The sequence below is a fragment of the Rhinopithecus roxellana genome, chromosome 14, assembly GCF_007565055.1.
Source record: "Rhinopithecus roxellana isolate Shanxi Qingling chromosome 14, ASM756505v1, whole genome shotgun sequence".
In the NCBI taxonomy this organism is placed as follows: domain Eukaryota; kingdom Metazoa; phylum Chordata; class Mammalia; order Primates; family Cercopithecidae; genus Rhinopithecus; species Rhinopithecus roxellana.
In genome coordinates this window covers 57,890,248-57,917,016 of record NC_044562.1, presented here as the reverse complement: position 1 = coordinate 57,917,016, position 26,769 = coordinate 57,890,248, and the positions used below count along the sequence as shown (strand labels likewise).

Genomic DNA, 26,769 nt, shown 5'->3' with positions numbered 1-26,769 from the left:
CCTCACCTCTGTTCCATCTCCTGCTTCATGTCGATGCCCTGCTTCTCCAGCAGCTCACGCTGGGCGAAGGCCCAGTCCACAGGCTCAGCTGGCGTCTCTGCACAGGGCGTGCGCTCACGCTCCTGCCGGGCCTGCTCGGGGTGGTTGAACCGGAACACGTGGCTCTTACCCATGATGATGCGGTTTCCTGGGGGACCAAAGGACAGGTGGCCTTGAGGGACCTTCAGGTCTCTGATGGTCTCAAGTGGGGAGACGTGAGGAGAAGGAGGAATGGGTGCAGGCACCCCACCATCCCCAGCTCCCAGCCCCTCCTTCTCCAGTCCTTGCTGGGACCTGAATGTGTCTCCTCACTCTCCCCATAAATCCACCCTTGGCCGCTCTCTACTCAGCAGCCAGTGACATTTGCAAACCACAAACGTGGGGCCTCTGCTGTGCTCCAGTGTCCCCGCCCCTCCCCAGGCCAGCCTTGCACTTGCCTCCTGCCCCCAAGCCCCCGTGCACACAGCCAGGACCCTCCCTCTCACATCCAGTCTGGGGCTGGTGCCCCCCAGGGCTGGGCTTGGGCCCTCCACAGAGCACTGCTGCAGGGCACAGGACCCTCCCCTTTTATCTGTCTTCCCCACTAGACTGGAAGCAGGTCTGGGGCAGGTCTCCTGTGCCCAGGGCCAGCGTTCAGGGTCTGGAGTCAAGAGACCACAAGAAGGAAGCAGGGGTGGCAGCTAGCAGCCACAGGTGGCTGCAGAGCCTCAGCATCGGGGCCTCCAAGGTGTGGGCATCAGTCCAGCTCCTCCTACCCCGGCACCCGACTGGACCCCACTCAGGGCTGCCTCATCTGCAGGGCCCTCCAGGGCAGCGCTCACTGTCTCGGGACAGCCCTGCGTGCAGGGGCTGTCTTTGGATAGGCCAGTTTCCCTCTGACTTTCCCTGGGAGCTGTAGCTCTGTCTCGGGGCTCCATAGAGCCGGCGCTGCCCTGCCTCCCACCCAGGTGGCCTGTGCCTGCAGGTCTGTCCTCCCTCAGCGCCTCCTTGTTGGCCACTCTCAGCTGGCCACTTCCTCTGTCCTCCCTGTTCACAGGCCGTGTGCAACCCACCTTGGACACTGGGAGGGAAACACCAAGCTAAGACTTCTCTTGGCCTAGGCCCCGCCCTGAGCCCCACAGGCACCAGGGCCAACTCCAAAACAAGCAGGGAGAACGGGCACAGCTGTCTGTCTGTCTGTCTGTCTGACCTGCTGTTGCCCAGGCTTAGCCACACTGACTCCCCATGACAAGGCTACCCCACGAATTCAGGACATTCAACGTGTCCTGCCTTCCTGCCCAGGGACCCCAAAGGCGGGATTCCTGAGTCCTGGGGACTCCTCTGAAAGCCTTCAGGGGTGGGCAGATGGACTAGAAGTGGGGCCCCTGGGTGTCACCTGCCCCTCCTCATCCCTCTGCTTTCCCCCAAGACAGGGTCGGGAAAGGGTCTCCCCTGTTCCAAGCCAACGGTCACTTTTATGTCAGCCTGGCCAGGCCACAGGCCCAGTGATTCAGCCACGCCCTCCCCGGGCGTTGTGTGGAGGTTTCTGCACATGTGTCCACACCTGCAATCGGCTGATTGAAGTCAAGGAGGCTCCCAACGGTGGGGTGGGCCTCGTCCAAGCAGGTGAAGACCTAAGAGCAAACTGGGGCTTCCTCTGAGGAAGAAGAAACCCAGAGGATGGAGTCCACTCCCACCGAGTTCCCAGCTTGCCACCTGCCCATGGATTTCAGACTTCCCTGACCAGCCGCCCTCATCTGATAAGCCAATTCCTTGAAATAAATCTCTTTATACCTAGACATGGTTGTACGTATCTCACTACATCTCATTCTACAGCCTGTCTCACTACACCATGTCTACAGCCATGTCTGTGTGTCAGGCTGCTGCTGTTTCTCTGGTGGAACCCCAACTGCCTGGGTGATAGTCACATGCCACTCAGGAGGGCTCCCTGTCTGCCTTCTCTAAAGAATGGACTTTACACCATGTGTGCCTGTACGTGTTTGAATATCACAGACACTGCAGTGTCTGGGAACAGAGCCCAGCCCCACCTAGGGTGCTTCATTCAGAGGCTGGAGCAGCCCCCACCCCGCTGACGCTCCACAACGCCTCAGCTCTGGGAAACCTCTGTCCAAAGCCCTGTCTCCCCCAGACCAGCCTACAGGGCAGAGTCCTGGGCCGGGAGGCAGGAGCTTCTTCCCAGGCAGGCAGACCCTGCTCCTTACTCAGCCCGCAGCATGGACTCAGTGTCTCAGGGTCCTTGTGTTGTGTGAATGGGGCCTGTAGTGCTGTGTTCCTAGACCTGGGGGACTGGGGAGGCACATGAGCTGGTCAGGTACCCGCAGCCCCCTCCCCTACCTGCCCTGCAGCCCTTAAGAGCTGCCGTCCCGCACAGTGCATAGGAGGTGATGGCTTGGACATGGGAATAGAGGTCTCATCTCATGCCTCTGCCTACCCGACTGGCCCCAGGAGTCCCCAGTCATACCTGACCGCAGGATGCTGGGCTCTGTGACTTTCTTGCCGTTGACGTAGGTGTCTGCCCCCTCACAGGGCTCCAAGGTCACCACAGCTACAGGAAAGGTGGGAGGGGCAGAGAAGAGGAGTATGAGGGGCTATCACCTAGGGCAGCTTGGCTTACCTGGCCCCCAGGCATGGCCTCTTCCAGGCCTCTCTTCTCCCTGTTACACAGACCCTGACCATTGGCAACACTCATTTGGGCCTCAGAGGAGCCTAGGGGTCTCACCCCACCTAACAGAGGAAGAAAGTGACCCCCAGGAGGAGGATGCATGTGCCCACATTGAAGTCGAGAGGCTGTGCTGGGCCTGATCACCCAGGGCCCTGTCCAGCTCTCCAGGTAGACAAGGATAAAAACACCAGCTAATGGGGCCTGGGCCACCCTACAGGAGATGGCAGGCAGGACTTTGCAGTCAGAGAATTCCAAGACAGCCAACCGTCCCAACACCACTTAGGGCCATCATCCTGAGATGGCCAAGTTGGACAGTGGATGTCAGTCACAGGTCTGCAGGCCAGAGGCTGGCTGGATGCTGCCAGGAGATGCCCTTAGCCCAGGCTGTGGGCCATGTGATGGCACACTGACACCACAGGCCCATCCCCCAGTTGGGCAGGCAATGGGGACAGCCCCACGTCATCTCCGGGAGGGAGATCACTGGGCAGGCAGGGGAAACGGAAAGATGGCTGCCCACAGCCAACAGGAAATCAAAGTCTGGAAATAGTTTCCTACCCTAGAGCTGGGCTCACTCCTCATGGCTCACTGTCCTCCCGCCATGAACATCCTCCACCCTGGGCCCCAACACACTTCCCGGCCAGCAGCCCACCTGTGCCCCCACCTCCAGCCCTCAAGGAGGCTCAGCTCCCTAAGGCAGCAGCCACCCCTGGCCACAGAAGGCACCAGGCATTTTCCCGAGCACCAACCTAATGGAAGTTGTCTTCAAGGCTGGCCCCAAATGTCTCTCTCTCTCTCCAAATCTCTCTCTCTCACACACACACACACACACACACACACACACACACACACACACAGACATGTCCTGCCTAGAAGTATGACTCGCCACCCACTTAGAGCTGGGGAAGCTGGGAGAGGGTGACCTCATTCAGGCCTGATCATCACAGCACAGGGGCATGGGTGCGGGTGGGGACGGTAGGGTGGCCATACCTTCACTGCCTCCCCTGGAGTCACTCCGGAAGACGCAGTGCTCCTCCTTGATGAAATGTCCACTCAGAACGATGTCCTGCCGCCTCTCGCCATCCTCCCTGCCCACTCTGCGGGGTGGGGGCACCATCAGAACTGCAGCCGGGACCCCGCACACCCAGGATGCCACCCACTGGCCTCCAGGGACACCCAATCAGGATTGTTTGGGAAACGCCCAGGGCAGACATCAGCAGTCGCTGGAGAAGTCCAAACTCAGTGGTCCCTCTGCAGCAGCAGGAATGGGGAGTCCACCCTTCCTCTGCCAGATCCCAGGGCCTGGCCAGGCTGGAGTGGCTGCCAGGTCCCCTCTCACCTGGTGATCCCATCCTTGATGTAGTAGAGGAGGCACTCGGACATCAGCGGGTCCTCATTCAGGTTGACGAGGTGTGGTGTCTGCAGGGAGATAGGAGGATCATCTCTCCTGCAGAGAGGCAGGAGCCCAACGCTGGCCGCACCCCACTCCAACCTCTCCCCAGGTACCAGACCACCACCAGGGCCCCTGCCCCCATACTCGGCTGGTCCTACCAGGCCGGTCACTCCAAGCCAGGAAAATGAGGAACACAGAAAGTGCAAGCCGAAGGCCCAGCCCACCAACAGCAGCAGGCTGGTGGGACCCGACCACCCGCATACACCCAGGCCTGACACAGCAGCCCCAGCACTGCAGCGGAAGCTGGGCTTCCAGAAAGGCAGAGAGCCCCTGCTGTCCGCATGTCGGGCCCCTGGGGCCCTCTGAGGCTAGGGTGAGCCCCCATATGTATAGACCACAGGCTTTGTCCCATCGGGTCCTGGGTTCCCAGCTTTGGACTATAAAATGGGATTCCAGGACCCCATTTCAGCTCAGATAGCCCAGAAACCGTGGGCTCACCAGTGGGAGCCAAGAACCAAGAAGGGTCAGGACCCTGACCACGGAGGGCTCAGCCCTGGGGACTGGGGAGTGAAGCAGTTGTGAAAGCATCCTTGATGAGCCACCTGAGGCACCCCCACGCAGAGAGGTGGGGACCTTGTCACTGGACGAAGGGGACAGACCATCCCCAGCCATCCCTGCCCCCCGAGTGGGGAAGATGTCCAGCCAGGAGGGCTGTGCCACGGTGTTGGGGCTGAGTAGGGGCTGCAGCCTTGGGACCCCACTGGCCCGTGAACATCTCGTGACTCCCAAGAACACTGAACTTCTCAAGAAGGGGGTCCCCAGTGGTCCCACTTCCGGGCAGTGCCCAGACCCAGGGCCACCAAGAAAGCTGCACCCCTGGAGTTCCGCCCTACCCCTCCAGGAAGGGGATGGGGCCTGAAACAGTGCAGGGAACAATCCAAACCAAACCAAAGGCCTGTCTGGAAGACGTGTGTAGTGAAGCCCCATTAGGGCACTGCCTGTCCCTGCCCTACCCAGGACTGGAATCTCCCTACAGTTTTTCTCAGGTCCTTCCTGCCTCTGGACCTCAGCACATGCTGGGCCCCTGGCCTGGAGCACAGCCCTGCCCGGCCCCTCCCAAGCTACGGACACACAGGTGTCTGTCCCCATGTCCTGGCCATCTTTGGGGTGGGTGTGTGGGGTTTGGGGACTAGAACCACAAGAAAGACTTTTTCCCAAGTGTGTGTGTCATGCCCCACCTGGGCTGCTGGATGGGGGCCCAAGAGTCGTATACACTCTGAAGCAGCTGCCCAGGGGTTCTGTGCCATTTGAGGGCCCCCAGCTGAAAGACCCCTCAGGCTTGGCCTGGTGGAAGAAGAGGGGACCCCGCTGGAACAGTCAGACCTGACTCCAGCTGAGTTCCAAGAAGGCAGCTGGCGCCCAGCTCTGTGAGCAGCACAGGCTCCAGGGCAGGTCCAGGCCCCTCGAGTCTCAGTCTCCAGCCTGGACGTTGGCTTCTCAGCCTTGCCCTGACACTGGGGAGCCCAGTCCACACTCCAGGCCACTAAGAGACCCATCTGATGTCTCAAAGCCACCAGGACGCCCCACCATGAGAATGTGGGGACTGAATCCTCCACGAAAAGCAAAGTGTGACTGTGGGTAGGCTTTACGGCCCCAGTGCCTGGGCCAGAGCCCCGCCGTGCCCCCTACTCCCAGAAGTCCCCTCTGGTTCTACCTGAGACAGCCCCTCACCTGGTCCTATTCAGATCAGGGCAGTACCACAGAACTGAGACAGCTCCTACCTTTTTGGGAGAGAATACGCCCAAGGTGCCGCCATCCTCCCTCATGGCCACACCCATCTCGGCCAGCAGGGCTTCCCTGGGGGAACAGAGATGAGGTCAGCACAAGCTCCACAAGGCTTCCCGCACTGGCCTCAGCACTGGCTGACCAATGTGGGCAGTGGGCCTGTGGCCACCGTGGCCTGGGTGGTGCCCATGCGTGTCCCATCTGGTCACTGTGTTAGGACATCTGCTGATGGGACCAGCCCCTCTGCACCATGATCAGGGATCAGGTCTATCAGGCCTCAGGTCTCTCAGGCCCCGGTGGGCAGCAGCCAGCAGTATACAAGGTGGGGGTTATTGGGGGTGAGGAAACAGGTTTGCCCTGGCCTGGGATCTGGCCACCCCAGGGTGTAGGTGCCCAGCACTGGAGGGCAGGGCTCAGTGCTCATCCTGCCCAGGCTTCGGGCTTGCTGGCTGCAACCATCCCCCTGGGCCTCAGTTTCCCCAATGCACACCTCTCCATCCGGATGGCTTCTGTCCGCCGCAGTTTCTCCTCCCAGGTCTCATTGAGCTCAGCTATGATCTTCTCTGTTTCCTGGGGATTGAGGCAGAGCACAGTGAGCTGCCGGGGCTGGGGCCAAGGGAGAGGACAATGGAGACACGGGTGCCAGGAGAAGGGGCATCAAAGCACAAGAGCCACGTTCCTGGACCCGTCCAGGCACATGAGGTGTCCAGAAGACCAAGGCGAAGCTCACAGAACGTGTGTCTTTCCCTTAGACACGCTCAAGAGAATGGGGAAAATGCAAAACAAATCTGGAAGGAAAAGAGAAGCAAATGCTCCTGGGAGATGCTGAGCCTCGGCTCCTAAAGCACAGCCATCCTCGCTGCTGCCGAGAGGACCAGGTGCTCACCCTCTTCAGGACACTGCCCAGCATCAGCCTGGTCTCTCCTTTTTCTTCCCACCCACAGCCCAGTGGGACCCCAACACCCCAGAAGGGCTCTCTGCTCCAGAGTCACAGGCCCAACCTCGCCCCCATCCCCTTCCTCACACTGGCCTTGATGGGGCCTCTGCCTTTTCCCCTCAGCCCCTCAGTCTCCAGGTGTGTGGCTCACCTGCCCCTGCACAGCCATTCACTGAGGAGCGTGTGACTGGAAACCTAAAACGATCCTGGCCCGTTGCTGGGCACCAGGGAGCACACTGTGCCTGGGAGCGGTTGGAGGTGGTGACTATTCCCAGGCAGGTGTGCAGGTGTGAACACAGGATGGCCTGGAGGGGGACTCAGGAGCCACACTCACCACCCTCCTCAGGGAGTGTAACTCTATGGGATGCCAGCCAGGAAGCTGCTGTGACCTGGGGCTGTCACCAGTGGAGGGGGTGCTGTGGGGTGGGGAGGGGCGAGACTCCTCTCCACCCACAGATGCCATCCAGCTCACTGGTCCTTGAACAAGCGCCCACTCACACAATTAAAGACTTGACAGGAAGAGTCTCGGTCCTGGACATTCATTCTTGGAGCTTCCCTGGTCCAGGCTTGGCATGGGTGGGGGCACAGGCCATCCAGACACCCAGGTCTAGGGTCCTGCAGGGGCATTTCCTATCCAGCAGCTGAGTGCTGTGCAGCCCACAGCCTGGGGACCCCTGAGTGAACTAGTTGCCTTGGCTGCTATGGGTGGTCTAGAGACAGGACACAGGGCACCTGGGTGGCCACACGTCAGAGGCTCCTGCTGGTGCTCCACAATGGCCCTATGAGGATAGGCTGTGCCCAGGAGGGCAAGGTGCCTCTAACTCCTCCGAGCTCCCCACTCCCAGAGTCTGACACCCCGCAGCGAAGCCCCAAGTGGTGCCCTCACCTTCAGTCTTTCAATGGCCTCCTCGCTGCCCGGGGCAAACAAGATGCGCTCGTGGAGGCTGGACACGGAGGCTGCGCGGCTGGACAGGGCTGAGAGCGAGGATGAGGGGCTCATACCCACCAGGGCATTGGTCACTGTGGAGAGAGGGTCAGGGGCTTCATTCACCGTCCCGCCACGGTTAAGGTTATTGTTCTCAAGGTCGGACACGTCTATGGGGAGGAGGGGTAGGGCAGGCAGACAGACAGAGGGAGGGAGAGAAAAAAGATGAAGATGGGAAAAAGTAAGAGGTGGGGCCCAGAGAAGGCAAGAAACAGAAACCACCAACGAGGCACAGCAGCCCTGCCCGGCCCAGGACAAGCGCATGCAAGGCCTTCCTGCCACCCCTTGCCTATGATGGGACCGAGCCAGCAGTGGCACCCACTTGCCCGCCTGCTCCCCAGGCCTGCCCTCCCCAGCAGCAGCGTGGCATGGCCCTGGGCACCCTGGAGCTCCCCTGCACCCCTGCACCAGGCTTCTTGTTTTCCCTCAGTTGTACTCCAGGTCCCACTGCCAGGCCGCCCTGCAGCGCCTGCACCTGAGGGCTAGGAGCCTGTTCTCCCTGCATCTTCCCGCCCTGTCCACTGGCTTGGCATGGTCACCCAGCAGTGCCCCGTACAGACCCCCACGCTTGTCCTCCCACCCCTCGCACCCACCGTCAGCCTGGGACACCACACACCCCTGAGCTGTAGGGCTGGGCTGCACTAACTGTTCAGCCCACTGACGTGGAAATTGGCCCAGAGACCATCCTGGAGGAGGTGAACATGGGACCCTCATGAGGGAGGCTCTTCCCCTCCACCACGAGGAGCTCACCCACCAGCCGAGGCCTCATGCATCCCTAAGGCCCGGGAGGTGGGGCTGTGACATCTCTGGAGTGGGTGGTGCCAGAGGTCTCCTAGCAGAAGCGAACACACAGCAGAGCAGCAGCAAGCACGGGACCACACGGGGTGTGGGGGAAGTGGAGGGCGCCCTGCAGCCGGGCTCGGGGAGGCATTGAGCCCCATGGAGCCCGGCTTGAGGCCAGGAGGCACAAAGGCTGGGCGGGATTTGGCAGCATCCGCTGTGAAAGCTGAGCTTGTGGCATTTCCAGAGTAGAGGGCCCGGGCGTGGGGGGTCAGGTCAGCTGGAGAAATGGTATTGCAGACGGAGGCCTGAGCCAAGAGCTGGGGACAGGACAGTCCCTCCAGTCCTCCTGGCCCTTTGGTGCTGATATCCTGACCTTCGCAGGCCTCTGGGTGCACAGGGGGTCACAGGGCCTGGCCTCGGCCACGTTTAGCCTGAGAAGGCCTCAGCCGCACCCTTACCCCCGTTGCCTTGGTTTCTCATGTAGACCATGAGTGGGAATGAGCCAGGAGTGTGGGCTCAGAGGCAGACAGAATCCCACATCTACCAGCAGGGCCCTGTGACTGAGGGAGAGCAGTGCTTTCTGCCCCCAAAGAGGAGAAGAAAGCAGAGCAGGTGCCCTGGGGTTCACCCCTCCCTGCCCGTGCCACCCTAGGCCCTCATGCTGGCTGGGGCTGGAAGCAGAGATGCAGAGAGCAGCAAAGGGAATACACACATTTGGGTCCTCCAGGCACAGTGTTGGCTACGGGGGAGGGAAGCGTGGGGGAGGGGGAGAGACAAAGAAACAGAAGAACAGGTTTGTCTCCAGAGGGTCAGGCACGCCTTTCACAGGCCAGGGTGGCCAGCAGTGGGTGAGTGGCCACAAGCAGGTGGTGAAGGTCTTCAGCTCCAGAACACAGAGGGCCGCTGTGACCCCAGCACCCACAGCCTGCCTATGGGGCTTCCAGGGGAGCCGTCTCTGGCCCACTTGCATCAGCATTGAACCCAAACCATGCGGTACCATCCAGGCCAAGGCCAGGAAACTTGCCCTTGTCCAGGGCCCCCACCCGGCCTCCCACCCAGAGGCAGTTCTGCCCAGGAACATGGAGCAGGGACAGGGATTTGGCCCAGAGGGGCTCTGGGAGCAGTGTGGAGCTGCCACAGCCCAGACTGCGGCCAGCAAAGTGGTGGCCCCAGGAAAGAGGATGTGATGACCTACAAGGCCCCTGAGCCTGAGGCCCCACAACCCTGTCCAGGACAGGCTGGTGCAGGCACTCACTGTCGGTGATGTCGCCAAGACCCTGGGCATACAGCAGGTCCCGCAGCCGGGTCACCTCATCCTTCAGCTCACGGATCAGCTTGTTGTTGGGGTCCTCATTGATGACAGCATTGCAGCGGATCTGCTTGGCCCGGTCAGCATACCTGGGTGGCAGAGGGGTCTGTGGGCTGTGCTCAGGACAGGTCCACACCTGGCAGGTCCCAAGGGTGCCCAGAGCCCTGCCTAAGACCCAGCCTTTCGGGCTCAGCAGCCAGGCCAGAGGTGGACCTGAGCCAGCACAGCCTGGCACAGAGTGAGAAATCGCCCCCATAGCAAGTCACTGGGGAGGGCATTTGGGGCCACAGACCAGAGGAGACTTACAGGGGAGGTCACCCAGTTACAGCTCGCCCACTTGGGGAAACTGAGGCCCAGGGGAGAAGGGACAGTGTGGTGTCCTCTCCCCCAGTGGTCCCAGGGTAGAGGGACAAAGTCCAACGGGAAAAATGTGAGAACAGCTACGTGTACGTAGGCTTTTGTCCACACTGTGTATCAGCTGATGCATATGTCTACATTTCCAGCTAGTACATGAACCTCTATTGGGACACGCGCCCTTTGTTTCTCTTAAGCACTGGTGGTGCACGGTCAAAAGAGGGGAGAGACCACTGACCCAAACAACCAAGCAGCCTCTAGCACGGCTAGGGGCCCAGGCTCTCCACCCCAGGTGCTCACTTGCCCATAAGAAACACCTATGCCCCCTTTGCTATCTAAAAATCCCCAGTGGTTACCCCGGCCGGCAGGTGAGTGTAAACTGCTTCGCCTAGCAGGCACAGCTCTCCCAGTCTGGTGCCACAGGGCCCTGGGCTACCTGCAGCCCCAAAGCACACCCTCAAAGGCTCCATGGAAGGAATGGTACAGGACCCATGCAGGCCCAGGAGCCCCAGAACAGTCCCTTCCAGCCTCACAGAGTCCAGGGTGTACCCCTCACAAAGAGTCGTCCCTGCTCACTGACACTCTTAATTCAAGCAGGGGAGGATCCATCCCCCAAGACCAGGGAGCGGGTAGCAGAGCTCCCCTGGAGAGTCCCAGGGGACAGAGTGTCTCCCTGGAGAACTCACCTCAGCGTGCTGAGGGTCTCGTCGTAGTTGATGTCTGCAGGACTCAGGGCTGCCACCATAGCTGTCCTTGAGTTACCGCCTGTGGGAAGAAGACCAGGTTGTGCCCAGAGGGGGATCTAGGCCCCAGTGCTATGTCTGCTCCCCCCATTCCCCCACATTTACAGATAGGGAGGCTGAGGCCCAGAGAGGTAAACTGAGTCACAGGCTTATCCCCATGAACACAGACAACAGCAAGGACCTGGCCTTCCTTGGCTGCCCCTTCATCTCTGCACCAGGCACTGCCATTATTGCTCTTCTACTTGTGTTTTTCTCACATTTGGGGCCATTTCACAACAATCAGGCCTTCCTTTCCCCAAAGCAGAGAGGAAAAGTTGTGGAGGGTTTTAAAGTATTTACTCCAAAATAAATACCATTTATGTTCAATAATTTTTTCAAGCACTTCTATCATTTTCATTTGAAATACATTCCTTGGCGCGGTGGCTCACGCCTGTAATCCCAGCACTTTGGGAGGCCGAGACGGGCGGATCACAAGGTCAGGAGATCGAGACCATCCTGGCTAACACGGTGAAATCCCGTCTCTACAAAAAAATACAAAAAACTAGCCGGGCGTGGTGACGACGCCTGTAGTCCCAGCTACTCGGGAGGCTGAGGCAGGAGAATAGCGTAAACCCGGGAGGCGGAGCTTGCAGTGAGCCGAGATCCGGCCACTGCACTCCAGCCTGGGCGACAGAGTGAGACTCCGTCTCAACAAAAAAAAAAAAAAAAAAAAAAAAAAAAAAAAAAGAAATACATTCCTCAGTATTTAACATCAGATTCCTGGCCCAGGTTAGTAGGATCCCAGCATCAGGTAATGCATGGCCTGAGGAACAGACTGTTCTCTCCCTTCAGGGAATCCTGTCTAGGTGACCTCAGCAGTCAGAAAAGATCACCACTGACTCCACCCCAGCCCTCAGGACTGCTGCCTGGCGGTACTTCAAGTCTAGACAGAAGTTCTAGATGATGATCTTGCCTGCTTGACCCCAGGAAACTGTGTATCCTCAGGACCGTGTCCCCAGGGCATGGGTCCCTGATGAGTAGGGACTGAAGAGACAGTGTGAAGGGCTGGGCACATGCCACACGGGCCCCAGGAAAGGTTCCGTGGGAGGACTTCCCTGCCCCCGCCCTGGGGATGGATCTGGGTGTGCCTGGAGCAGGGGGCTCCTTCCCAGCTCACATCTCAGGTGAAGGAACACACCCTCCTCCTGTCTCAGCGGGGCCCATCCATCCGCAGGCCTGCTGCGCTCTGCATTACTGGCCTGAGCTGGGGAGCAGCATGGCTAGTTGTGGCGTGCGGAGGTAGTCAGCCAGGGCTCCGCACACCTCAGCCATGCAGCTGAGGGAGGCCAGGGACCCCCAGTCATCTATGTTCACCAGGTCAGTACAAGACTCAGTTTACCTCCCTGGGCATCACCTGTAAATGCAGTTGGGGAGGACTCTGAGGTTATTCCAGGATGGACGGGATCAGCATCGGATGCATTTCAATTCCCACCTCCCCATCTAACTCTCACTGCTCAGAACTCAAATGGGGAGGAAGAGGTTTACGGCAGCCCCTCAAAACCCAGCAAGCAGAGATCCCCTGTGACAGATGGGGAAACCAAGGCCCAGAGAAGGGTGAGTACTTGGCCTGGGTATCACAGCCCACCTGACCCAGACCACTGACACAGGCAGGTGTGTGCTGTGCCGCCACCTGGGCCATCGTGGTTCCCACACTTGCTTCGTTAACCCACTGCTGGCCATTGCCCCAGGCCCTCCAGGAGGGCCATGAACCGACTGGACCCTCCAGGTTCACCTCCCAGTCTCAGCCAAGAAAAGGTGAGAGGCCTCCTGGCAACTGGGCGCCCCCTCAGTGGGGAAGAAGGGCACACCCCAGGGTGGGATCAGAGCCCTGGGGACAGGCCGACCCACAAGTTCTCACCCAGGTTTTCCCGGAGGAGCCAGGTCAACACGGAATCTCGGTACGGAATGAAATCTGTCTTCTTCTTTTTCTTGTTCTGTGGGGGAGGAACATTCAAGGTCAAGCCCGAGCCCACTGGAGAGGAAGGGAAAGGGAAGGGCCAGTGCAGGCCCTGCCAAGTAGGTCCTCAAAGCTGGAGGCTGGGCAGGGGGCGGGACCCGCTCTGCTGGACACGTTCTCAGACTGCCCAGGCCTCTCCCTGCCCAGACCCCAGGGCACCACCCCAGAGGCCTCCTCTAGGCCACAGTCAGGGACTTGCTAGCACGTCCTTCAGGTTCCTCCCTCGTCCATCCCTGCCGCCCCTGGGCCACCCAGCTGGACACCAGCCAGGAGTGCTGATGTCACCAGCAAGTGTGTCCTCCCTTTACTCTGTCTGAAGGACCCATCTGAGCCCATGGCCCCTCCTCGAACACCATCAGCGACTCTTTCTGACCCAAGGGAAAAGGCCTCACAGCTAAATGTGGACCTCCAGGCCTCTGTGGCCTCTGCCTCCCTGCCAGCTTAAATCTCCCCTTCACACAGAGTTCACCTGCCCTCTCCTCCATCAAACTCCCTATGGTCCTGCAGAAGCCAGCTCACAGGCCTTCCTCTAACAGTCTGTTCTCCCATCCCTCCCCTCAGAATGAAGCATCCTCCATGCTCTTGCTACTTCTTTGGCTCTTTAAAATATGGACTCCATCCACATAATGGCTGCCAGGAATTGCTTCTGATGGACACTCTGTGACTGACTTAATGATCCCATTAATTGTGGGTTTCAGTGACTTCCAACGTCTACTGGTTCATGTATGCATTGGCTTACGAAGCATTTGCAGAGCACCTGCTGGGCCGGCAGACAAGGCCTCTGGCCCTGGAGCCTGCACCCCAGGACATGCACATAGATGCCACCTCAAGGGCTGGGCACACACACAGACATCATTGTTCTTGAAGACAACCCCAGAAGAAGCTCCACCAGCTCACAGGGCACATAAAATTGGAAAGCTCTTGAGACTCCCTGTCAAAGAGGGTCCAGAATGCTGCACTGGCTTCTCCACGAGCAGGGTTTCAGGGTGTCCATTTTGCAGCTCAGCAGCACAACCGACTGCTTTCTTTTTTCTTTGGAAACTTGGTAGGGACTAACTCTACTCTATTTCTAGTTTTCTTTTGTTTTTGTTTTTGTTTTGAGATGGAGTCTCCCTCTGTCGCCAGGCTGGAGTACAGTGGCACAATCTCAGCTCACTGCAACCTCCACCTCCTGGGTTCAAGCAATTCTCCTGCCTCAGCCTCCTGAGTAGCTAGGATTACAGGGGCACGCCACTATGCCCGGCTAATTTTTGTATTTTTTTTTTTTAGTAGAGACAAGATTTCACCATGTTGGCCAGGATGGTCTCGATGTCTTGACCTCATGATCCGCCCACCTTGGGCTCCCAAAGTGCTAGGATTACAGGCGTGAGCCACTGCACCCAGCCTCTAGTTTGGTTTTTGATTATTTAATTCCTGAGGGTGAATTCTGTGCCATGTGTCATATTCCTTGCTTCCACATAAATGTCCTCCAGCCATTCAGCCACTTCAGCAAGGAGCCCAGCAGCCCCCTGGATTTCCTGCTCCCTCACCGCCTCCCTGTCCAGTCGTGCTCCGCCGTCTCCCAGGACCACCCTGTTCTCCCTTCTCGGTCCCCCAGCCTCCACCATGTCAAGCCTGGAACGCTGACCTTCCATCCTGACTGCCGCACCAGGCCACCCTGCTCCCGACCTATCCTTCACGCAGTGCGCGTGGCCTGAGGACCCACCCTTGGCTAAAGCAGACACTGTGAGCCCCGCTGAAAACCCACCGGCTGCTGCCCACTGAAGCTCGGCCAGGCAGCTCCTGACAAGCGGGCACGGACCTCCCATCCTCAGATCCGCCCGGCTCCTGCCGGCCTCGCCTCCCTGCTCCGGGCCCTGTTCCTCAACCAGTTCCTCCAAAACTCTCTCACTCGGCTAATTCAAGTCTCTGTCTCTGTCCCTCGCAGGGCCCCTCGCACTGTTCCTCCCAGTCCCTCACACAGCCAGTCGCGCGGTTCCCACGCGGTGGTTCCACATCTCAGTCCCGCACACTCAAGCACTCAGTCCCTCAAGGAGCTCCCGCCATTCCCCGCGCGGTTCCCACGCGGCTGCGTGCAGCTCGCCACACAGTTCCTCAGTTCCTCCCGCCTCCCCACGCAGCTCCTCACGTTTCTCCAAACGGTTCTTCACGCAGCTCCTCTTGCTTCCCCCTTTATTCCTCCATTATGGAAAACGGCAGCCGCTCGAACGCGGACTCCACCCATGTGATGGCTGCCGGCCACACCGTTCATCGTGTGTTCCCACCAGTTCCACACGCAATTCTGTCACAGTTCTCTGTGGAGTTCTTTGCACAGCTCCACCCGATCCTCACCTCGATCTCCACGCAGGGCCTCGTTACACACGCGTTCTTCATCATTCTCCACACGCAAATCCTCCCGTCCCTGACACTCTTGATCTCACAGTTCCTCCCAGTTCCCCAGAAAGTTTCTCCCGTTCCTCAAACACTTCCTAACACGGTTCCCCCAGGACGCCTCACACAATCCTCCCTTCTCAGAGTTCCCCACGGGGGCTCGCAGCTCCCGCACAGCGTGCCACACACAGACAGGCTTCTCCGCGTCCCACGGTCCTCACAGCATCCACGCAGCTCCCCGAAAACCCCTTCAGCTCTGCCCCAGTCCGCACACAGCGCCCCACCCCTTCCACACACTTCCTTCCGGGTCCCACAGCTCCACGCAGTGCCCCGCGGTTCCCCAGTTTCCCATCCAGCTCCTCACACTCCCGGACAAGCCCTCGCACGGGTCTCCACGGCTTTCCTCACAATTCTGCACACGGCTCCACACACGGTTCCTCACCGCTCCCTACCGTTTCTCAAACAGCTCCCCCCGCCATTCCTCATCCAGCTCCTCACACGGTTCCTCACACAACCCTTCACGCCATCCCTAATGCGAGTCCACGCACACTTTCCACACACTTCCTCAGGCCATTCTCACTGTTCACCCCGTTCCCACGCATGCCATTCCACACGGCTCCTCACGGTTCCCCCACAGCACCTCACTGTTCCCACCCCGTTCCTCACAGTTCCACACAGTTCCACACTCAGTTCCACACTCCCTTCCTCACAGTTCCTCACAGTTCCACACTCAGTTCCTCACAGTTCCTCACAGTTCCACACAGTTCCATACTCAGTTCCTCACAGTTCCATACTCAGTTCCACACTCAGTTCCTCACAGTTCCACACAGTCCCACACTCAGTTCCTCACAGTTCCACACAGTCCCACACTCAGTTCCTCACAGTTCCACACTCCCTTCCTCACAGTTCCTCACAGTTCCACACAGTTCCATACTTAGTTCCTCACAGTTCCATACTCAGTTCCACACTCAGTTCCTCACAGTTCCACACAGTCCCACACTCAGTTCCTCACAGTTCCACACTCCCTTCCTCACAGTTCCTCACAGTTCCACACAGTTCCATACTCAGTTCCTCACAGTTCCACACTCCCTTCCTCACAGTTCCTCACAGTTCCACACAGTTCCATACTCAGTTCCTCACAGTTCCATACTCAGTTCCACACTCAGTTCCTCACAGTTCCACACTCAGTTCCTCACAGTTCCACACAGTCCCACACTCAGTTCCTCACAGTTCCACACAGTCCCACACTCAGTTCCTCACAGTTCCACACTCCCTTCCTCACAGTTCCTCACAGTTCCACACAGTTCCACACTCAGTTCCTCACAGTTCCACACTCAGTTCCTCACAGTTCCACACAGTCCCACACTCAGTTCCTCACAGTTCCACACAGTCCCACACTCAGTTCCTCACAGTTCCACACTCCCTTCCTCACAGTTCCTCACAGTTCCACACTCAGTTCCTCACAGTTCCTCACAGTTCCACAGTTCCACACTCCCTTCCTCACAGTTCCACACAGTTCCACACTCCCTTCCTCACAGTTCCACACAGTTCCACACTCAGTTTCTCACAGTTCCTCACAGTTCCACACTCAGTTCCTCACAGTTCCTCACAGTTCCACACTCCATTCCTCACAGTTTCATGCAGTTCCTCATAGTTCCTCACAGTTCCACACAGTTCTTCACAGTTCCACACAGTTCCTCACATTTCCACACTCCGTTCCTCACAGTTCCACACAGTTCCTCACAGTTCCACACTCCGTTCCTCACAGTTCCTCACAGTTTCACACTTAGTTCCTCACAGTTCCTCACACTTTCACACTCCGTTCCTCACAGTTCCACACAGTTCCTCACAGTTCCCACAGAGGTCCTCACAGTTCCCACACTTCCCCACACCGGCTCACACACTTCCTCACATGGGTCTGTGGCTCCTCACGTGGCCACATGCACTGCCTCCCAGTTCTTCAGTTTCCCACACGGCTCCGCACACAGGCTGTCACATGTTTCCCCTTAGGCTTCCCCATGCCCCACGGTGCTTCCGTTTCTCACACAGCTCTCCACAGCATTCCACACAGGTCCACACAGCCCCGTTTCACCCACTTTCAGAGTTTCACACAGTTCCACACACGGTTTCTCAAGCGGGTCCTCTCACAATGCCTCAGACGGGGGCTCACGCGGCTCCTCTCAGGCCCTGGCAAGTTCCTCCGAGTTCCCACAGACTTCCCCCCAGTTTCCTCCACGTTTCCACAGATCCCCCGAATCCCTGACGCAGCGTTCACGTGGTTCCCCATGCCTTTCCCAGCAGCCGCCTGCCTGGCTCCCCGCAGTTTCTCACAGCTCACCACTGCTCCCCGGGCAGCCACATGGCTCCTCAGCATTCCCTCACGCGATTCCCACGCGGCCCCACACCACTCCACACACCTCTGCTCCCATTTCCACAGGTCCTCAGAGTACACGCATCTCCAGCGCCACAGAGCCCCAACGTGGGTACCCACGTGAGCGCACACTTCCCCCAAGCGGTTTCCCCAAACGCTTCCCACCTGGTTCCCCGCCTTCCCCACACGATCACATTCAGCTTCTCACAAATCCTCCCACAGTTCCCCCACGCAATTCCTCACACGGTTCCTCATATACTTTCCCACAGAGCTTCTCCCATACCTCCACAGACAGCTCTGCACGGTTCCCTCACGTGATTCCACATAGCTCCCCACCCTGTGGCACACACTTCCTCTCCCGGTGCCACGCACAGCTCCTCATGTTCCCACGCAGCTCCGCTCAGGCCCCCAGAGTTTCTCGGGTTCCCCCCACAGTTCCTGAGGCATTTCTTCCTCTGGTCCTCACACAGGTTCTTTCGGCTTCTGACATAGTTGACCACACAGTTCTCTGCAGGTTCCTCACACAGTTCCTATGGTTCCCCACACAGCTTCCCACACAGCTCCCCACACACAGCTCCCCACACACAGCTACACACACACACAGTTCCACACACACAGCTCCACACACACAACTCCACACACAGTTCCCCACACAGCCCCCCACAGTTCTACACACACAGCTCCACACACACAGTTCCACATGCACAGCTCCACACACAGTTCTACACACAGTTACACACACACAGCTCCCCACACAGCTCCTCACACAGCTCCCCACACAGTTCCACACACACAGTTCCACACACACAGTTCCACATACAGCTCCTCACACAGCTCCACACACACAGTTCCACACACACAGCTCCACACACAGCTCCACACACACTGTTCCACACACACAGCTCCACACACACAGTTACACACACAGTTCCACACACACTGTTCCACACACACAGCTCCCCATACACAGCTCCACACACAGTTCCACACACACAGTTCCACACACAGCTCCACACACACAGTTCCACACACAGTTCCACACACACGGTTCCACACACACAGCTCCACACACACAGTTCCCCACACAGTTCCACACACAGCTCCACACACACTGTTCCACACACACAGCTCCACACACAGCTCCACACACAGCTCCACACACACAGTTCCACACACACGGTTCCACAGTTACACACACAGTTCCACACACACAGCTCCACACACACAGTTCCCCACACAGTTCCACACACAGCTCCACACACACTGTTCCACACACACAGCTCCACACACAGCTCCACACACGGTTCCACACACAGTTCCACACACACTGTTCCACACACACAGCTCCACACACAGCTCCACACACGGTTCCACACACAGTTCCACACACAACTCCACAAGCAGTTCCACACAGTTCCTCACAGTCCCGCACAATCTGCACAGCGGATCGTTCTCTCCTCCCTCCCCACGCTGCTCCACGCCGCTCCACGCCGCTCCATGCCATTCCCTCACAGTTTCACACGGTTATCACAGCTTCTCACAGTTCACTCCACTCCACACGCAATTCCCCGCACAGGTCCTCAGTCTCATGCAGTCCCACGCAGTGTCTCATGCCGTTTCCCATACGCTTCCTCTCCTGTTCCCACACAGTTCCTCACACAGTTCCTCATACGGCCCTCAGTTCCTCACCTGGCTCCCACTCGGGTCCCCCACACCATTCTCCACAGTTCCCCACTCAGTCCCCACGCCTTCTCACAGTTCTTCATACAGCCTCACAGGTGTTCTTAGTCTCTTGGAACTCCTCCCACAGGCCCACACAGCTCTTCACAATTCACACAGTTCTCTGTCCCCAGAGAGCCACTGCCAAGTTCCCGGTGTGTTTCCCAGTGAGCACGTCGCGACTCCTCACAGTGGCGCCCGCCCTGTCTCATGCATTCCCAAGCTGGCTCACTCCGTTCCTGCCCGGTCCCTCGAACGGTTTCACGGCTGCACACGCGGTTCCTCACACAGTCCCCAGCCTCGCCCCAGGCAGCTTCACACATGGCGCCCTCCGTGGCACCGCCCAGTCCACACATGCTCGTCTCCCCACCCTGGCCCCATCACACCTATGGCTGCTCAGAGTCTAGCACGCCTGTCACCCTCTTCCTCTCATGGCTCCCCAGCCCTCTCCATGCCCGAGGGGCTCCTCCGCACCCCTCTCAGCTCCTCCCAGGGCCCCCACGCCCCCCCAGGCCACCCTTTCCCACCTCAGCATCTCCCAGCAGCCTCCGCCCCAGGCCCTGCCATGAGGCCACCCCAGACGCCCTCTGTCCACGCAGACAAGGCACCTCACGGGGCCTCCCACACCTGTTTTCTTCCTTCCCAGGATCCACCCCCATGTCGCCCATCTCCCAGTGCACTCACTGCCCACCCCGCCCCTCACCACAGGGCACCAATGCAGTGCAGACGCCACCACCAGCGTCCAGCCCCCGCCCCAGGGCTGAAGGAAGCCACTTACCTTGTTGGGTCCGGAGTCCTGAAAAGGAAGAGACAGAGAGAGGCTGAGGCCCGGAGCGAGGCTGGCGCAGGCTGTGGGGGCGGAAGAGCAGGTGGCCCAGATCCCTTGCCCCGGCCGTGACTCAGGTTCTACCGCCCCATGGTCTCCTCGACAGCAGCTCCCCCGGGGCAGGGTCCCCCCAGGGCTGCCCTTCCCTGGCCCAGGCCATTGGTGGTGCTGGGGGACAGGGCTGTCTGCTGCATGGGGCCAACCGTGGCCACGGCCCCAATTTACAGGCGGGGAAACTGAGGGTCCCGGGAGAAACCAGGGCCACTACCCCTTCTCCAGCATGTGACACTCTGGCCATCTCTGGGCTCTCCCTTGAACCCAGCCACCTCCCAGACACATGGCCTGGAAACAGGGGTGACAGGGGCAGGATAGGGGCCCCAAAGACCCCCGGGGGTCTGGCTGCAGAAGCCGGGCTGGGCCACTCACCATTTCAGCCAGGGCGGAGATAACCTTGCCCAGGGTGGTCAGCGACTTGTTGATGTTGGCCCCTTCCTGCAGGCAGAAAAGACGGGGGTTGGGACACCGGGGACCCCTGGGGCCTCCTGCTCTGCAGGGACACCTTGCGTGGACCTGTGCAGTGTGGAGCAGAGGCCACCACCGCAGCTGCTGATCTCTGCGGCCACAGACACATGGGGTGCCCTGGCAGAAAGCCAGCTGGAGCCTCTGACCAGGAGCACGTCCCCCAGTGTTGCCTTCAGGCCATAAAAACCCTGATACCATCCCGTGTCCCCCTGAAATGCTTCCGAGGCCCCTGCCCAAACATCAGGTGCTGAGGCCAGCGGGGATCAAGGAAACACACTCCTTCCTGACCTCAGCACTGCTTCCCCAGGGGTGCCCCGACCTCCCCAGGGAAGACCCGGCCTCTGGCGCAAAATCCTCAGGGCCCGAAAGAGGCCACCGCCCCGCCAAGCCCCTGACCTGTGTGCCCAGCGCTGGTGTCCCAGGCACAGCCCTCAGTTGCTGGCAGCCCAAGACCCCAGCCTATGCCCACCCTCCCTGCACGGGCTCATCCTCAGGGTGGCCCTGGTCCCTGGGACCCCAACAGAGCCCTCCTGCCACCCACCCTGGAGCAGGCCAGGTGTGGACACGGGGCCCACTGCAGTCCCTGCATGGCAGCGTGGTCCCTACCTTGAGGCGCGTGCCCTTGGCTCCCGTGGAGTCGGCCCGCTCACTCCCAGCCAGGTCCACCAGGCTGATTTTGCTCACCTGAAACAGCAGAGGCATCACATACACGAGAGGCCGCAAGATGCACGGGGGCGTCCCAGGACCCCTGGGCAAGATCTCCATGGCTACTGAAGGAGCCCCGGCCAAGCGTCCCCTCCGCAAGGCGCCACCCCTCCCCAGGCCCAGCAGTCCTGACCCCGCAGTTTCCACCTGCACCTCCATCCCAGCTCTCCCCACGCCCTGCCCGAATGAGTGCGCAGCCACCTCCCCAGGGGAGCATGGGCGCTGCCACCACACACTGGGCGCTTTTCACACAAGGGCGCACTCGCTCCCCACGGCACCCACGAGGTGCGACTGTCACTGTCCTCACTTCCACAGATGGTGCTCAGTGTCCGTGGTGGGATTGGAACCCAGCTCCAGGAGGCCCTGGCCCTGCTCAGCCACTTCACGGGCCATGGCTGCACCTAGCAAAGTGGGCACCAGCCAGGCTCCCAACAGGGGTACCTGCAGCCTGGGGTGGGAGACCCTGCACCGAGAGGCCCGGCCCCTCCTGAGCCACAGCTGAAAGGCAGGACTTGCCCACAGACACCGCAGGACCCCCTCAGTGCCCACCAGCGAGGGCAGCAGGGCAGGCAGCTGGGCCGACCTCGTCCAGCTTCACCCCCATCTGTCCCCCAACCCACCTTAGCCATCCTGAGACCCCGCTCACTGTTTGATGGAGTCCCGGTCAGGAGGATGTGCCTGGCAGACCTCCAGCACCATCTGGGACTGAGCAGCCCTCACTCTACTCAGCACCTTTGTGCTCCCCACGCGGCTGCCTGAACGAGCCCCCAACCGGGAGGTGGCTGAGGTGCCCCCAGGCCTGGATGGCTGGGGCGCGAGGGCAGGGGGCAGAGTCAGAGATGGTCAGGGAGAGGCTGGGTGCCCTCCCACTGCCCCTCCCAGAAGCCTGGACTGGCTCTCCAGGCAAAAGCCCCAGAAGACGGATCCCTGGCCTGGTCCGTGGAGAAGGCCAAGGCACGGGAGAAGGGCCCCCGGGGCAGGGCGAGGGACGTCCGCACCCGGTGCCAGTGTGAGTGTGAGGACACTGCCCGCCCCGCACAGGCCAGCATTGGGCCCAATGTCCTTGTGCTGCCCCCACTGGCCTGACCTCCACCCCCACCCCGACCACCAGCCACTGCCCTCGGTGGCACCGCCTGTGAGGCCATTCACTCACCTTCTCCGTGGTGATGTTGGTCTCTGCATCATGGCGCTTCTGGGTGAAAATGATGTTGAAGACAGCGTGGGAGCGGCTGCTGGTCTCATTCATGTTGGTGGCCGCCACGGTCCTGAGGAGCAGAAAGCCACACACGGTTACCCCACGTCCTGTGGCCGGGTGCAAGTTCACGAACCAGGTCATTGGGGGGCAGCTCCCCCAGACCCCAGGGGCCGCCCTGCCGGTCCTGGCACTGATGGTGCCTCCTGCCAGGACTCCAGCAGGGCCCACGGCCACCTGCCCACAGTGGCATCCTCGGCCCCAGCCCTTGCCTAGTGTATTCAGGGCAGCAGTGGCTGGGGAAGCGTCCCACTCCTGGGCACAGAGAAGCCCATGCAGTGCCCAGCTGGGCAGGAGCCCTCCATGGCCATGATATGGGAGGGGAAGGGGCTGTCCACTGTCCACCCCACCATGGCCCACACCCATGGCTCTGGGAAGCCAAGGAGCCTGCCACACCCCACAGGAGGTGTCACAGGTCAGCAGGGCAGTCCTCCAGAATGGGAAGCCCAAGACTGCTGAGGGTGGCCTGGAGTTGGTCCCAATGCCACCCTGACTTGCCAGGGACCTCAGGAAAGGCTCCCAAGACTCAGCGGATGGCATGCGGCAGCCCAGGGCCCGCTCCAGCAAGGGGTCACAGCGATGGCCAGGGTGCGCTGTGGGTCTCATCAGGAACAGCACCAGCCACCCACTGGCCCTTGTGGGGCCACCGAAGGGGTGCAGGATGGCGCAGAGTGTGACTCACGACATCAGGAGCTGAGAGTGACAGGGACCATCACCTCACCCTCAGGAAGTCCTGGGTGGCGGAGGGGGTCTGTTGCCATGACAACCAGGGCATCCCAGGCAGGAGGCCCAGGGCAGGAGAGGCCAAGGAGCTGGGTTGCTTATTGCTGTAGCACTGTGCAGCCAACCGCCCCCCACATGCCCCCCGACCCCAGCACGCTGGCCCCCACACAGAATCTGGACCCCTGGGACTGGCAGAACAGCTGCCCCACCAAGGCAGCAGCCACAGATGCTGCTAGCAGCCCCTGGGTGCCTCAGCTAGAGGACGCAGACCCCCGTGAAGGAGAAGCCCCATGAAGCTGATGGTGTCCCCTGCACAGGGGCGCCCTCGGCCTCTCTTGGGCTGGCACAGGCCTGAACAACCTTGGGCTCAGGAGGCCACACCTCCACGGGGCACAGATGGACCCTACAGAAAAGGGCCAGGACGGAGGCGGAGGGGCTTCCTCCGGGGAGAGGCGGCGGGACAGGAGGGCAGGGAGGATCAGCGAGTCACCCCACCCACCTGGCCTTGTTCCCTGAGTCCATGAGGTCCTGGATGTCATTGTAGGAGGTGACAGCCAGCTTGGAGAGGTCCTCAACATAGGGCCCCAGCAGTGGGTGCTCCCTCACGCGAAGGTTGCCCTTGTTCTTGGGGTTCAGGAGGTCACGGACACGCTCACAGTAAATCTCCATGTAGCTGACCTGCGGGGCAGAGCCAGGCCGTCAGGGACCCCTGAGTGAGGGGGTGGGGGCCAGCATCAGGACCCCTGAGTGAGGGGGTGGGGGCCGCCATCAGGACCCCTGAGTGAGGGGGTGGGGGCCGCCATCAGGACCCCTGAGTGAGGGGGTGGGGGCCGCCATCAGGACCCCTGAGTGAGGGGGTGGGGGCCGCCATCAGGACCCCTGAGTGAGGGGGTGGGGGCCGCCATCAGGACCCCTGAGTGAGGGGGTGGGGGGCCGCCATCAGGACCCCTGAGTGAGGGGGTGGGGGGCCGCCATCAGGACCCCTGAGTGAGGGGGTGGGGGGCCGCCATCAGGACCCCTGAGTGAGGGGGTGGGGGGCCGCCATCAGGACCCCTGAGTGAGGGGGTGGGGGGCCGCCATCAGGACCCCTGAGTGAGGGGGTGGGGGGCCGCCATCAGGACCCCTGAGTGAGGGGGTGGGGGGCCGCCATCAGGACCCCTGAGTGAGGGGGTGGGGGGCCGCCATCAGGACCCCTGAGTGAGGGGGTGGGGGGCCGCCATCAGGACCCCTGAGTGAGGGGGTGGGGGGCCGCCATCAGGACCCCTGAGTGAGGGGGTGGGGGGCCGCCATCAGGACCCCTGAGTGAGGGGGTGGGGGGCCGCCATCAGGACCCCTGAGTGAGGGGGTGGGGGGCCGCCATCAGGACCCCTGAGTGAGGGGGTGGGGGGCCGCCATCAGGACCCCTGAGTGAGGGGGTGGGGGGCCGCCATCAGGACCCCTGAGTGAGGGGGTGGGGGGCCGCCATCAGGACCCCTGAGTGAGGGGGTGGGGGCCGCCATCAGGACCCCTGAGTGAGGGGGTGGGGGCCGCCATCAGGACCCCTGAGTGAGGGGGTGGGGGCCGCCATCAGGACCCCTGACTGAGGGGGTGGGGGCCGCCATCAGGACTCCTGACTGAGGGGGTGGGGGCCGCCATCAGGACTCCTGACTGAGGGGGTGGGGGCCGCCATCAGGACCCCTGAGTGAGAAGGTGGGCGCCACCTGCTGGGCAGCGGACTCCCAGTCTGCAGCTCCTGTGTGTATGTGCAAGGCAGGGGTGTCAATCCGGCCTCCCTCACCACCGCCATCCTGGGCTCTAGGACACACGCATGCCAGGGCCACCCCGCCACAGCAGGCATGGCCAGGCCCTGAGTCTGAGGTGCCTGTCCCTGCCCCAGCACAGAGCAGCTGCTGGAGAAACACCTGCTAGGTGGGGATCACCTCGTCACTCTGTGCTTTGGGGGTCTCGAGCCCTGCCCAGGCCCGTCGTCTTGCCTGCCACTTGAATGAGCGAGGGACAAGCTGGGTGCGGAGACCTGTGGTGGGCACTCACTTTGCATCAGAAAAGCACTGCCAGCCACACGGGATTCCCAGCCCTGCCCCAGGGGCCGACAGCAGGCGGGGGGGCCCTACCTCCACCGAGTAGGACATGTTGTCGTTGGTCGTGTCGTTGATCCGAGAGAAGAGGTCCTCGCAGAGCTGCAGGAATGGGGGAACAGTCAGCCAGGGAGGGCTGGGGCTGCTCCCTGGATTCCTGCCCCTTGCGATGCTGTGGGCAGCCTGCGCCAGGCGGGATGCCACCCTCGCAGGCCCCTCTTGCAACCTCACCACACACGTCATGGTAAAGGCACTGAGAAAGTCTGTAGCCGAGGAGCCAGTGTCTCTCTTTTAACTCAGGGGTCCCTAGCTGGTATCTGGTCCTTTCCTGTGTGTTGTCTACCCCTCCCCCTGGCTCTGCCATCCTACAGACATCTCAGCTATGTCCCTTCCCTCAGCAGGCAAAGTACTAGTGACCAACTCAGGTCCAGAGACCTGCCCAGGGGAATGGCTGGGGACTCAGGGTTCCTGCAGCAAATGAACTGCTGTGTCTGGTGTTTGGTCACCTCTGTCCTGAGCACCTCTCTCTGCCCACACCGCCAGCCCTCACACCCTCAGAGATCAGCTGCCCCAGCCAGGGCTCTCCCAGCTGCTGTCCTAGGCACATGATCAAGGTGGACCCTGTCCAAGGCCAGGGCCCTTCCCGCACCTAGGGCCTGGGTCTGCAGCTTCACAGCCACATCTGGCTGTCACCTGCCCCAACCCCACCGTCGACCCAGCTGGCCTTCCCCTCCTGACTCCCTGCTCTCTGGGGGCTGCTCTCAGGGGCGCCGGGCCCAGAGTTCTCAGTCTCAGCTTGTCCCGCCCCATCCGCCGGGGCTACCCCCGCCCCTGCCCCCCGCCTCGTGCCTGCGGGATGATGCCCTGCTGGTCTTTCTCCTGCTTGCCCATCATGGTGTAGGACTTGCCGGCACCCGTCTGCCCGTAGGCGAAGATGCACACGTTGTATCCCTCAAAGGCGTGCTGCAGCATCTCCTCGCCAATGTCCCGGTACACCTGCTTCTGCGATGCATAGTTGATGTCCTCAGGCTGGAGGACAAGGAAGGAACGAAGCTGCAGGAGGCTGGGTGCACTCAAGGCTCAGCCTTTCATGTCCGTGGAGCCAGAGGGTGCCCAGGGCCTCAGGGTGCCAGGGCAGCACAGCAGGGAGGGATGCCTAACCCCCATCCTATTCCTGCCTGTGGGGTAGCTTCTTGGAGGAGGAGCCTTCTGTGTCACAGATG

The 26,769-nt window shown here is 60.6% G+C and overlaps 1 protein-coding gene across 5 annotated transcripts in view; it reads right to left on the bottom strand.

The window, feature by feature from the left end:
- Positions 1 to 26,769, bottom strand: part of KIF1A (kinesin family member 1A) — a 113,008-nt gene that overhangs the window by 51,441 nt on the left and 34,798 nt on the right. For 3 of the 5 annotated variants that reach the window (XM_010377021.2, XM_030916628.1, XM_030916629.1), the window contains exons 4-21: positions 26,396 to 26,575; positions 25,583 to 25,648; positions 23,971 to 24,149; positions 22,650 to 22,761; positions 21,398 to 21,475; positions 20,696 to 20,761; positions 20,222 to 20,239; positions 12,885 to 12,960; positions 10,931 to 11,009; positions 9,837 to 9,979; positions 9,294 to 9,320; positions 7,700 to 7,833; positions 6,367 to 6,446; positions 5,873 to 5,948; positions 4,038 to 4,117; positions 3,689 to 3,795; positions 2,501 to 2,584; positions 7 to 187 (exon numbers count right to left, since the gene is read on the bottom strand). In XM_010377021.2, the coding sequence (XP_010375323.1) occupies positions 7 to 187; positions 2,501 to 2,584; positions 3,689 to 3,795; positions 4,038 to 4,117; positions 5,873 to 5,948; positions 6,367 to 6,446; positions 7,700 to 7,833; positions 9,294 to 9,320; positions 9,837 to 9,979; positions 10,931 to 11,009; positions 12,885 to 12,960; positions 20,222 to 20,239; positions 20,696 to 20,761; positions 21,398 to 21,475; positions 22,650 to 22,761; positions 23,971 to 24,149; positions 25,583 to 25,648; positions 26,396 to 26,575 (1,766 nt within the window). Of the gene's footprint in view, positions 1 to 6; positions 188 to 2,500; positions 2,585 to 3,688; positions 3,796 to 4,037; positions 4,118 to 5,872; positions 5,949 to 6,366; positions 6,447 to 7,699; positions 7,909 to 9,293; positions 9,321 to 9,836; positions 9,980 to 10,930; positions 11,010 to 12,884; positions 12,961 to 20,221; positions 20,240 to 20,695; positions 20,762 to 21,397; positions 21,476 to 22,649; positions 22,762 to 23,970; positions 24,150 to 25,582; positions 25,649 to 26,395; positions 26,576 to 26,769 lie in introns of all 5 variants that reach the window. The other 2 variants (XM_030916627.1, XM_030916630.1) reach the window with 2 other exon arrangements.